The sequence below is a fragment of the Coregonus lavaretus genome (assembly GCF_964263955.1).
Source record: "Coregonus lavaretus genome assembly, chromosome: 4".
NCBI lineage: Eukaryota > Metazoa > Chordata > Actinopteri > Salmoniformes > Salmonidae > Coregonus > Coregonus lavaretus.
The window spans coordinates 55,078,111-55,091,243 of NC_139991.1; the positions used below are offsets into that span (position 1 = coordinate 55,078,111).

General features: G+C 43.5%; 1 protein-coding gene across 1 annotated transcript in view; it reads left to right on the forward strand.

The window, feature by feature from the left end:
* The window catches only part of LOC311127626 (cytospin-A-like), a gene marked incomplete at its 3' end in the record, with an annotated part of 35,078 nt that overhangs the window by 21,475 nt on the left and 470 nt on the right, over positions 1-13,133 (forward strand). The window contains exons 9-14 of the mRNA XM_084159451.1: positions 1,221-1,299; positions 2,202-2,291; positions 2,485-2,644; positions 5,414-5,516; positions 12,615-12,731; positions 12,850-12,909. Of these exons, the coding sequence (XP_084015577.1) occupies positions 1,221-1,299; positions 2,202-2,291; positions 2,485-2,644; positions 5,414-5,516; positions 12,615-12,731; positions 12,850-12,909 (609 nt within the window). The remainder of the gene's footprint in view (positions 1-1,220; positions 1,300-2,201; positions 2,292-2,484; positions 2,645-5,413; positions 5,517-12,614; positions 12,732-12,849; positions 12,910-13,133) is intronic.

Consider the following 13,133-nt stretch of genomic DNA (forward strand, 5'->3'; position numbering starts at 1 on the left):
AATCCATAGCAACAGCTCCACAGAGGCTGCTCTGCTCAATTATGAGATATTAGAGAGCATTTAGCTTGTAGCTACTTTTCGTCACTCTCAACTCAAGGAACATTATTATTTTCTGTGAAATAATCATCTCTCCTGTCTTATATTTGACGAGGCTGAAGCACTTCTGACACCATGTTATGAGCACACACAAATGGCTCAGCTTCAAAATGTTAGTGATACCTGAGCCCTACCCATACCCAAGTTCTTAATGAAAAAACAGGCCCTACCCGGCCCTAACCCGATGTATAATGTCGGGGATCGGGTAGCAGAGCTCTAATGTAGGGTGTCCACCCTCTCTGCCCAGAGTGGGTGAAACCGTGCTGTGGTGATTTAAATTTCACTTCCTTATGTTATAAAAGACATTTTACCAAGACAAATATGATTCTTCATGTTCTGAATCATTCAGTGGGGTCTTTCTCTAACATATAATTTAACATTATATCCAAAAAGTCAGATTTCGTAACCTAATACATCCGATAATAAGCACCGAGCTCTGTTGACAGAGCGGTACTCCTTTCTCGCAGTACCGCTCTGTTCTGGTTGTCGTGTACAAAGTTCTGGTTGTCGTGTACAAAGTTGTTTCCTCGGGTCAAAAAAGGCTTTGAAAATAAAAAGCTTGCGGTACGCTCTTTGTTCCATTGACATTTCAGAGAGATGCTTGTTTTTGTGAGAAATCTTTTCACACAAATATGAATTTCACATTAATATGAAAAGCGTATACTAAACTATGAAAATACTACATGTCATGTCTCAAAATCGATATCTAGCTTACCTCTATTTTTTTGGGGTCCTCCGGATACGAGAAGAAAGATGACGAGTTCAACCGTGAGCCTGTCAGTTAGCCTTAATTCTTGCACAGCATCCAGACTAGCTAACGCTTTTTTTTTCTCTGGCCTCCATTGATTTAGTCACCCTAATTTTGGCCATCTGATCCTACAAGGGTAGAAACTCCAATAACTTTGGAACGGATTATGATGGAGACATGAGGTTTGGACCATTGTTTTTTTTTTTGAGGAGGATCTACACAATTAACATTATTTTACCCATTGGTCAAAATATGCGTTTTTGATTGGATACACTACTTTATGAGTAGTTCTGTTATGCTGTCCTCATTTAATGAACAATGTTGCTGTATATGCTAGTGTGTATGTCTGATTCTCTTCTGTTGTGCTATGTTTCAGAGGCACACCGCGTCGACCCCCAAACCACTGTGCTCCATGGTGGAAAAGAGGTCCAGCTACACAGACCTCACTATGCCAGGTGGGTATAACACTGTCGTCATTCATATCATGTAATGGTTGTCCAACAGAACAGACATTACATTTTAGTTATTTAGGAGACACTCTTATCCAGGGAGACTTATAGTCAGTGCATTCACCTAGTTTAGTAGGTTACCTCACTGCGCCATGACCTTACAGATGAACACCACAAGACCGAAGCAAGTCCATCACTGATGTCTGGATTTATAGTTGGAGGTTGTAATGGTAGAGCAGTGTGTAGCAGACATGTGGGTGATGGGATAATTCTCAGACCCACCAAGATTGTGAGATTGACCTCTATCTTGAGTGTCAGGCTTAATAATGGAAGAAGGGACACAGGCACTGCAATCACATGAGGTTCATATCGCAGCCCAACGCAGGCAGCCCTCGGTGGGGAGGCCACAGGCTCAGACAACAGGGCTTTGTCCCAAATGGCATCCTATTCCTCCTTATATAGAGCTCTATAGGCCTGGTCAAAAGTAGTGCATTTAATAGGGAATAGGGTGCCATTTGGGATGCAGACAAGGAGTAATAGGAGCGTGCAACAGTGGATTTAGATCCCCGTTCACACGCTTCCTTAGAACCACCGTTGCTAACTCAGCTCACACTCAGTTTTTCCACTTAGCCTGGCACAAAAGCAGCCAACTGTGAGCCTCACAAAGCTATACTTTTGTATTTAGGAAAAAGTATGCTTGCATTAAAGGGTATTAATGTATTAACAGGTATTAATTAAGGTGTTAACTTGGGCTCTGAAGTGTGCTTATTTACTGGCTGGACGATGTTATTGGTAGGGATCTGGTAGGGGTTATGACTTGCCCCCTGCTTCAACCAACATAGTTCCATATTTGGTTAATCTATAGGTCCATTTAGAGTACTAGGGACTGTGTTCTCCATCCCCAACAGCAGATCACCTGCTCCGGGCCTCGCCTGGGACCCGCACCCCCTCTGCCCTCCAGAGGGTCCCCAACATGGACTCCTCCAAGTCCCTCTCAGGTGTGTGTTTACTATATGTACCTGTGTCAGAGGCTGTATCATACATTTGTGACTGTGTGCTGTGCTCCAAATTACTTTATTGTGGCTTGATAGTGAAAGTAATGTGATTGTGGTACTGATAACACTGTGGTTAACTACTTCTTCAGTCATCACAGTGTTCCAGTAAGTGACCTTTGTCCTGTCTTGTCCCCAGTGTCCCGAAGGAGCAGTGAGGAGCTGAAGAGGAACTTGTCTGCCTCAGAGAACAGTGCCTCGGCCTCCCTCATCACCTCCTCCCCCCAGGTCTCCTCCCTTTCCCCCACCACCTCCTCCCCCACCGCCTCAGTCACCCCCTCCACAAGGGGACGCTTACGGTATGGACACCCTCTCGCTCTCTCTGAGTGTGTGTCAGAGTGTGTGTGTGTGTGTCTCTCGATCTGTCTGTGTCAGTATCTGTGTGTGTCTGTGTTAGTGCTGTCCCCGACCCCCCCAAAAAATCTTGGTCGACCGAAAGTCGTCTGTTCTTTCGACCAATCGATTGGTCGAAATTTTAAAACGTATATTATTCCATATATAGACACACCATGTCTTTTAATAAAATCAACTATATATGCATTCAGCTTATCTGATTCTTTAAGCTCACTGTTTGATTAAATAATACAAAAATTAGTCAAGAGGGATCCAGAGATTAAGATATAAAAAACCATAATAACCATAATAAAAAAAACGTAACCTAACCCGACCATCCCCCTCCCGCTCCTGCTGGCTTTTGCAGATTCTGCCCTTACACTCCTGAAGTTGCCGATAATAGGCTACACGAGGAGTCGGCAACCTTTCTCATGTGGAATGCCAATTTATCTTACAATTTCTACCGATCTGCGTGTCAGTTATGGTTTTCATATGCACATTTTCGTGGAACAGTTTCATTTAATTTATAACGTCTTCGTATCTCTAAATCATTGTCATCGGGTTAATCAAAATTCTATCCAAATCTAAATTAAAATGATAAAACTAAAAAGTATATTCTATTGCAATTGCCAACTATGTAAAAATAGCCCAAATAAAGCCAACAAATAAAAACATTGCAGCCTGCAGGTAGAAAATATCCTGATTTAAAATATATCCTATAAATCACATTGGCTACAACAAACTTGAAACATTGTATCAACTATTAATTTGTGTCCACCTGAAGCTCGCTCTACCAAACTTGCAACAGCCCTAGTCTGTGTCACTATCTCTGTGTCAGTGTCTGTGTCAGTATCTGTGGATGTCTGTGTCTGTCTGTGTCCCATCTTCCTATGGCTCCTCTGCCCTATATATAAGTATATCAGTAATTAAGCAAAGTGACAGATTGCTTGTCCAGTCTATCAGAGGGACGCCGGGTGTGAACTGGAAATGCCAGGTAATTCAGGAGAGCTTGACTGGAAATCCAATTGACTGCAACCAAATATTGAGCGCTGACAACGCACACTGCTCTGAATGGGTGACGGGCTCGACTAAAAGGACCTTTCACTATCTCCCTCTCGTTCCTGAGCCTCCTCTCTATCGCTCTGTCCCCCTCTTTCTCGATCTCTCTATCCCCCTCTCTAGCGCCCTCTCTCTCGATCTATCCCCTCTCTCTCTATCCCCATCTCTATCCCCTCCCTATCTCTCTATTTATCCCCCTCTCTCTATTATCCACCTCTCTCTAGCCCTCTCCATCTCTCTATCCCCACTCTCTCAACCCCCTCTCTATTTCTCTCTCTACCCCTCTATTTCTCTATCCCCCTCTCTTTCCAGCTCTCTATCCCCCTATCTCTATCCCCTTCTCTCTCGCTCTCTGTCCCCCTCTCTATCCCCATCTTTCTATTCCTCTCTCTCGCTCCCTTTCCCTATATCCCCCTCTCTCTATATCCCCCTCTATATCTCTATCCCACCTCTCTCTCTACCCCCCCCCCCTTTCTTTATCCCTTTCTCTACCCCCCTCTCTCCATCCCCCTTTCTATCCCTCTATATCCCCCCTCTCTCACTATATCCCCCCTCTCTCTCTATCCCCCTTTCTATATCCTCTCTCTCTCCCATCTCTCTCTCTCTCTCACCTCTCAATTCATTTCAATTGAAGGGCTTTATTGGCATGGGAAACATGTTAACATTGCCAAAGCAAGTGAAGTAGATAATAAACAAAAGTGAAATAAACAATACAAATTAACAGTAAACATTACTCACAAAAGTTCCAAAATAATAAAGACGTTTCAAATGTCATTATGTCCAAATAGTTAAAGTACAAAAGGGAAAATAAATAAGCATAAATATGGGTTTTATTTACAATGATGTTTGTTCTTCACTGGTTGCCCTTTTCTTGTGGCAACAGGTCACAAATATTGCTGCTGTGATGGCACACTGTGGTATTTCACCCAATAGATATGGGAGTTTATCCAAATTGGGTTTGTTTTTGAATTCTTTGTGGATCTGTGAAATCTGAGGGAAGTATGTGTCTCTAATATGGTCATACATTTGGCAGGAAGTTAGGAAGTGCAGCTCAGTTTCCACCTCATTTTGTGGGCAGTGTGCACATAGCCTGTCTTCTCTTGAGAGCCAGGTCTGCCTACGGCGGCCTTTCTCAATAGCAAGGCTATGCTCACTGAGTCTGTACATAGTCAAAGCTTTCCTTCATTTTGGGTCTGTCACAGTGGTCAGGTATCACCCTCGCTCTCTATCCCCCTCTCTCTCTACCCCCCCTCTCTCTATCCCCTCTCTAATTTTCTATCCTCTCTATTTCTCTATCCGCCTCTCTCTGAATTATGACATTTCATGGAAGGATTATTTTGTCCACAGCTTGACTTGCTAGTCGGTGAATGCAGGGGGCTATGAGAGTATAGTTACAGAGGATGAAAATAAAAATATAACACATTGTATTTTTGAGGTTTTCAATGTCACCTCGATGTGTTGTAGATTTTCCTCCTTTGAAAGGTGCACTATGAGTCAGTTTCACAGACACAGATAAAGCCTAGTGCTGGACTGAAAAGCAAGCTTAATTGAGAATCTCCATTGACAATACTTTTTAGTCCAAGATCAGGCTAAATATGTTTCTGTAAAACCACCCCTATGTGTCTGATCATTCTTTCTGTTCATGTGTTCTTTCATGTCCTTCTGTGTGTCCATAGGGAGGAGAGAAAAGACCCCCTGTCTGCACTGGCCAGGGAGTACGGGGGATCCAAGAGGAATGCCCTGCTTAAGTGGTGCCAGAAGAAGACTGAAGGATACCTGGTACTAACCAACAGGGTGGGAAAAGGGTGGAGGGTACAGGCTGGCATAAGACACACACGTGCATGCACACCCCAACTTACACAACTTACTTACTCCATCCCATTGGACAATGTTTGGTTTCTCTCAACAGGTTTAGATGCAGGAAAGAATATCAGATCATTGCCGTTACTCTGTTTTTATCAGTAAGCTTTACCCTCTCCAGGAAGTGTGCCAGACTTCGCCCTAGTCCCGGCCTCTCCTCAGCCAACATGACCTCTCCTCTAGCTGAAACTCTGATGGTATGGGCAAGGGCATGTTGGCACAGATGGGCATTGTGGGAAACTGTGTAGTATAAAAAAAAAAGAGGATTATAGTCTCTGTTGTAGCACAAGCGTTCTTAGCCGTTCAGTTTGGGAAGTATAACGACAAGGCCTTTGATACTATGCTAAATAGCCTCTACTTTGTCGTCTTTTCTGTTGGTTTCTGGCAGGGGCAGTCCCCCATCTCCTCTCTAAATCATAAATGTTCTCTCCACAAACAGTCTCTCTCGCTCTCTCTCTCGCTCTCCCTTTTCCTCATTTTTTTCATGAGGACTGTACTTAATGTGTTCATTACCTGTGCTCTGGTGCTCCTACGAGCCATGCTCACCGTAAACACACTGCTACCAGCCAAGCCTCTCCTACCGTAGCTCAGCCCTATTCTTCCACAGTTATACCTTAATGCTCTCTACTGGGCTCCTCCTGTTGCTTTTACTCTCCAGCTCTATTCATCGTTGATTCATATATTGCTCCGCCAACACTGGTAAAGCAAGGGGATGCAGAGAGAATAAATACCTTAAACCTAGCAAATTTGTATGTTCCTTGTTGATCAATTTGTTGGCATTTTAACAATCCTTTCTTTGTCAAAAGTTGTCAGATTTTTGTGTAGGAAAAGGTTCTGAGGAAAAGATGAGTTATAATAACCAGTGTGGCTCACCATAGTTAGTGACTAGAGTGTCTTTGCCCGCAGAATGTGTGATCCTGGAGAACCAGTGAATTGGGTTCCCACAGAGAGCAGTGACACCTCTTGGAGGAGCCCCCAGGCACTCTTCCCTCCCTTTCCCCTCCTCTTCCCTCTGTAGTGTTCCTTGTGTTATGGCACCCTGGTGTCTGGACCATTTCCTTCCTCACATGTCCCCTGACACTCGGCTTCTCTGATAACTGACACAGGTCCCCTGTGACCCTTAGGAGAGAGTTGATGGCTGCCTCACTGTAGACGGGGACTGCGTCCCAAATGGCACCATATTCCCTATATAGTGCACTAGGGGGTGGCGGAAGGTTCAATTCAAACTCTTATGGTTACTTTGAGTTTCCCGTTTCTTCTTGAGTTTCCATTGTCTCTGGTAGAGGAAGCAATCATCTAACCTACCTACAGTGCATTCGGAAAGTATTCAGACCCTTTTACTTTTTCCACATTTTGTTACGTTACAGCCTTATTCTAAAATGGATTTTCCTCATCAATTTACACACAAAACCCCATAATGACAAAGCAAAAACAGATTTAGAATTTTTAGCAAATGTATTATAAAAATAAAAACTGCAATTTACATAAGTATTCAGACCCTTTACTCAGTACTTTAATGAAGCACCTTTGGCAGTGATTACAGCCTTGAGTCTTGTGTATGACGCTACAAGCTTGGCACACCTGTATTTGTGGAGTTTCTCCCATTGTTCTCTGCAGATCCTCTCAAGCTCTGTCAGGTTGGATAGGAACCGTCGATGCACAGCTATTTTCAGGTCTCTCCAGAGATGTTAGATCAGGTTTAAGTCCAGGCTCTCGCTGGGCCACTCGAGGACATTCAGAGACTTGTCCTGAAGCCACTCCTGCGTTGTCTTGGCTGTGTGCTTAGGGTCTTTGTCCTGTTGGAAGGTGAACCTTCACCCCAGTCTGAGGTCCTGAGCGCTTTGGAGCACGTTTTCATCAAGGATCTCGCTGTACTTTGCTCCGTTCATCTTTCCCTCGATCCTGACTAGTCTCCCTGCCGCTGAAGAATGTCCCCACAGCATGATGCTGCTACCACCATGCTTCACCGTAGGGATGGTGCCAGGTTATCTCCAGACGTGACACTTGACAGCTAGGACCAAAAGGCTTCTTAACAGCTTCTACCCCCAAGCCATAAGACTCCTGAACAGCTACCGGTACCCCCTGTATATAGCCTCGGTACTGTTATTTTATTGTTGCTCTAATAATGTTTTATTTTTTATTTTTTACTTCAGTTTATTTTAGTAAATACTTTCTTAACACTTATTTTTCTTAACTGCATTGTTGGTTAAGAGCTTGTAAGTAAGCATTTCACTGTAAGGTCTACACCTGTTGTATTCGGCGCATGTGACAAATAAAATTGATTTGATTTTGATTTGGCATTCAGGCCAAAGAGTTCAATCTTGGTTTCATCAGACCAGAGAATCTTGTTTCTCATGGTCTGAGAGTCTTTAGGTGCCTTTTGGCAAACTCCAAGCAAGCTGTCATGTGCCTTTTACTGAGGAGTGGCTTCCGTCTGGCCACTCTACAATGAAGGCCTGATTGGTGGAGTGCTGCATAGATGGTTGTCCTTCTGGAAGGTTCCCCCAGCTCCACAGAGGAACTCTGGAGCTCTGTCAGAGTGACCATCGGGTTCTTGGTCTCCTCCCTGACCAAGGCCCTTCTCCCCCGATTGCTCGGGTTGGCTCGGCGGCCAGCTCTAGGAAGAGTCTTGGTGGTTCCAAACTTCTTACATTTAAGAATGACTGAGGCCACTGTCTTCTTGGGGACCTTCAATGCTGCAGATATTTTTTGGTACCCTTCCCCAGATCTGTGCCTCGACACAATCCTGTCTTGGAGTTCTACTGACAATTCCTTGACCTCATGGCTTGGTTTTTGCTCTGACATGCACTGTCAACTGTGGGACCTTTATATAGACAGGTGTGGGCCCTTCCAAATCATGTCCAATCAATTGAATTTACTACAGGTGGACTCCAATCAAGTTGTAGAAACATCTCAAGGATGATAAATGGAAACAGGATGCACCTGAGCTCAATTTCGAGTATCATAGTAAAGGGTCTGAAAAATAAATAAAAATAAATAAATATATATATATATATATATACACACACACACACACAGCTGTGGAAAAAGAGACATGTATGACAGCCATTCCATTCCAGTGTCTGTTGAATTCCAACACAGGCACACCTCATTCTACTGAATTAGGTACTGATTAGGTGATCACATGAACCAAATCTTATTTAACGAGGAAAAGTATAAAATCCACTGCTGTGGTCATCACTATCCTCTTGCAATCGGACCAGCTGGATGGCAAAAACTGTGCTAATAGTACCTCAAAAGTAATATTAATCAAAAAATAACTATTGACCATGCCAAAAGAGTTGAAAAGGAATGTTTTGAGTGAGGAAAAGAAGGGTTCAATTCTGGCTTTACTGGCAGAGGGATACAGTGAGCGTCAGGTTGCTTCCATCCTTAAAATTTCATAGACGGCGGTTCATAAGAACAAGGTCAAGCAGCAGACATTGTCAGTCTGTAGCTTTGTTGTCCCCAGAGGGCAAAAACGACTCTCTACTGACCGGGATGACCGCCAACTAATTCGAATGTCACTCAACAACTGTAGGATGACATCAAGTGACCTACAAAAAGAATGGCAAACGGCAGCTGGGGTGAAGTGCACAGCGAGGACGGTTCGAAACAGGCTCCTAGGGGCAGGGCTGAAGTCGTGCAAAGCTAGAAAAAAGCCCTTCATCAATGATAAGCAAAGAAGAGCCAGGCTGAGGTTTGCAAAAGACCATAAGGATTGGACCGTAGAGGACTGGAGTAAGGTCATCTTCTCTGATGAGTCCAATTTTCAGCTTTGCCCAACACCTGGTCGTCTAATGGTTAGACGGAGACCTGGAGAGGCCTACAAGCCACAGTGTCTCGCACCCACTGTGAAATTTGGTGGAGGATCGGTGATGATCTGGGGGTGCTTCAGCAATGCTGGAATCGGGCAGATTTGTCTTTGTGAAGGACGCATGAATCAAGCCACGTACAAGGTTGTCCTGGAAGAAAACTTGCTTCCTTTTGCTCTGACATTGTTCCCCAACTCTGAGGATTGGTTTTTCCAGCAGGACAATGCGCCATGCCACACAGCCAGGTCAATCAAGGTGGATGGAGGACCACCAGATCAAGACCCTGTCATGGCCAGCCCAATCTCCAGACCTGAACCCCATTGAAAACTTCTGGAATGTGATCAAGAGGAAGATGGATGGTCACAAGCCATCAAACAAAGCCGAGCTGCTTGAATTTTTGCGCCAGGAGTGGCATAAAGTCACCCAACATCAATGTGAAAGACTGGTGGAGAGCATGCGTACATGAAAGCTGTGATTGAAAATCAGGGTTATTCCACCAAATTTTTATTTCTGAACTCTTCCTAAGTTAAAACATTAGTGTTGTTTAAAAATGAACATTAACTTATTTTCTTTGCATTATTCGAGGTCTGACAACACTGCATCTTTTTTGTTATTTTGACCAGTTGCCATTTTCCGACAAGAATAAGAGTCTCTTTCCACAGCACTTTCTAGAAAGACACCAAGTGTTTGGAGTTTGGACGCACGTGAGGTGTGTGTGTGTGTGTGTGTGCATCCCAATTGAAGGGCATCCATCCATGTGGAGCATTAAATAGATTAAGCAAACCGAACATGAATCCCCCCCCCCCCCTACCTACCGTACCTGGTCATAACAACAGGGCCCGTAAAGGCCCAGACACACACACACACACAGTCGGACCTAAATGGCTTCCCGTTGTATATGTGGGTTAGAGAGGGGAGCCGTGGGATGCAAGTCGATGGAGATGATAAACTTATCCACTAAGCAAACACACAGTGATAAAGTAGTTAAGCTAATACAATGGACTCTTTGACCCTCTCTCACTTGAGTGCAAGGCAGTGTGAAGAAACACTAGTGTGCTAAAACACATACAGTACCAGTCAAAGGTTTGGACACACCTACTCATTCCAGGGTTTTTCTTTATTTTTACTATTTTCTACATTGTAGAATAATAGTGAAGACATCAAAACTGTGAAATAACACATATGGAATCATGTAGTAACCAAAAAAGTGTTAAACAAATCTAAATATATTTTATATTTGAGATTCTTCAAATAGCCACCCTTTGCCTTGATGACAGCTTTGCACACTTGGCATTATCTCAACCTGCTTCATGAGGTAGTCACCTGGAATGCATTTCAATTAACAGGTGTGCCTCCTTAAAAGTTAATTTCTGGAATGTCTTTCCTTAATGCGTTTGAGCCAATCAGTTGTGATGTGACAAGATAGGGGGGTATACAGAAGATAGCCCTATTTGGTAAAATATCAAGTCCATATTATGGCAAGAACAGCTCAAATTAAGCAAAGCAAAACGACAGTCCATTACTTTAAGACATGAAGGTCAGTCAATACGGAAAATTTGGAAGACCCAGACTTAACTCTGCAGCAGAGGATAAGTTCATTAGAGTTACCAGCCTCAGAAATTGCAGCCCAAATAAATGCTTCACAGAGTTCAAGTAACAGACACATCTCAACATCAATTGTTCAGAGGGGACTGTGTGAATCAGGCCTTCATGGTCGAATTGCTGCAAAGAAACCACTACTAAAGGACACCAATAAGAAGAAGAGACCTGCTTGGGCAAAGAAACACGAGCGCTGGACATTAGATCGGTGCAAATTTGTCCTTTGGTCTTGAGTCCAAATTTGAGATTTTTGGTTCCAACCACCGTGTCTTTGTGAGACGCAGTGTGGGTGAATGGATGATCTTCCCATGTGTATTTCCCACCATAAAGCATGGAGGAGGAGGTGTTATGGTGTGGGGGTGCTTAGCTGGTGACACTGTCTGTGATTTATTTAGAATTCAAGGCACACTTAACCAGCATGGCTACCACAGCATTCTACAGCGATACGCCATCTGGTTTGGGCTTAGTGGGACTATCATTTGTTTTTTTCAACAGGACAATGACCCAACACACCTCCAGGCTGTGTAAGGGCTATTTTACCAATAAGGAGAGTGATTGAGTGCTGCATCAGATGACCTGGCCACAATCCCCCGACCTCAACCCAATTGAGATGGTTTGGGATGAGTCGGACCGCAGAGTGAAGGAAAAGCAGCCAGCAAGTGCTCAGCATATGTGGGAACTCCTTCAAGACTGTTGGAAAAGCATTCCAGGTGAAGCTGATTGAGAGAATGCAAAGCTGTCATCAAGGGACAAAGGGTGGCTATTTGAAGATTCTCAAATACAATATATACTTTGATTTGTTTAACACTTTTGTTTACTACATGATTCCATATGTGTTATTTCATCGTTTTGATGTCTTCACTATTATTCTACAATGTAAAAATAAAAACCCTTGAATGAGTAGGTGTGTCCAAACCTTTTACTGGTAGTGTACATTCTTCCACTTCATTTGAAAGACAACAGTTTGCATCATCTACTGTTGTTGACAGTGGTTGGGGATGACATGGTGAAACATAAGAATAGCCTAGGGCTCAGTGTTTCCTCTGCAGTCATTTGTGGCGCTGCGCTATGGCATAATCATTGCCCCCACACAAAACAAAAGATGGAACATTGATAATATAGTTGAGCTGAAGGTGTTCCTAATATTTGGTATACTGTGTATATTCACTGTTTTGGGACATAAAATGTATCAATATGATGCTAACTAGTTAAAATATCATATTTGGGATCTACCTAATGATTATCCCAATAGGGTAAATGCAGATGGGCAACCCCATGCTTCAGCCTATTTATTTATAGCCACTATTCTGCATCAGTTGGGCTACAGGTGATAATGCTTATTGCTAATAGCATACCTGATAATATGGACCATGCATAGGCTATATGCATGTCATGGTCCAATATGTTAAAATAATTTTTACAAATAATTTTACCACATTTCTGGAGGTGGAAATTATATTTTAATGGAGTCAGCAAAACAAGGCTGGGGGTGGACCCCCTCCGCAAACTCTTCTCTCACTGCTACACATTTTTGTAGAGGAAACACTGCTAAGGCTGGTATTAGAGAGTCCTCACTGTTATGCTGTTTCTCTCCTCTCTCCAGAACATTGACATCACCAACTTCAGCAGCAGCTGGAACGACGGGCTGGCCTTCTGTGCTGTTCTCCACACCTACCTGCCTGCCCACATCCCCTACCTAGAGCTCTCCAGCCAGGACAAGGTGAGATAGAACCTTCCTGTCAGTGGACTGAGGGGTCTAAGTGTTTGAAAATTCCTTTTGAGTTGTGTATACATGTAGTTCGTTCATCAAAACATTTATTTTCTCTCTTTTCCTTCAGAAGCGAAATTTCACACTGGCTTTCCAGGCAGCTGAAAGTGTCGGGATCAAGTCCTCATTGGTTGGTGTCCGAGCAAAAAACGAACCCAAGACAGTTCCACCATTTGCACGAAAGGATATTTGTCTACCACTCAAAAGTGTAGAATGAAATGACCAAGATGCTTTATATGGCTGGGGGGGATGAGCGACACGTTCTCATATCCCTTCCTCCCCTTTGTAAGGCTTGACTAGAAAGACTGGGCAACAGAAAGACAGGGCTGATATATAGTTCAGCAGCAATGCACA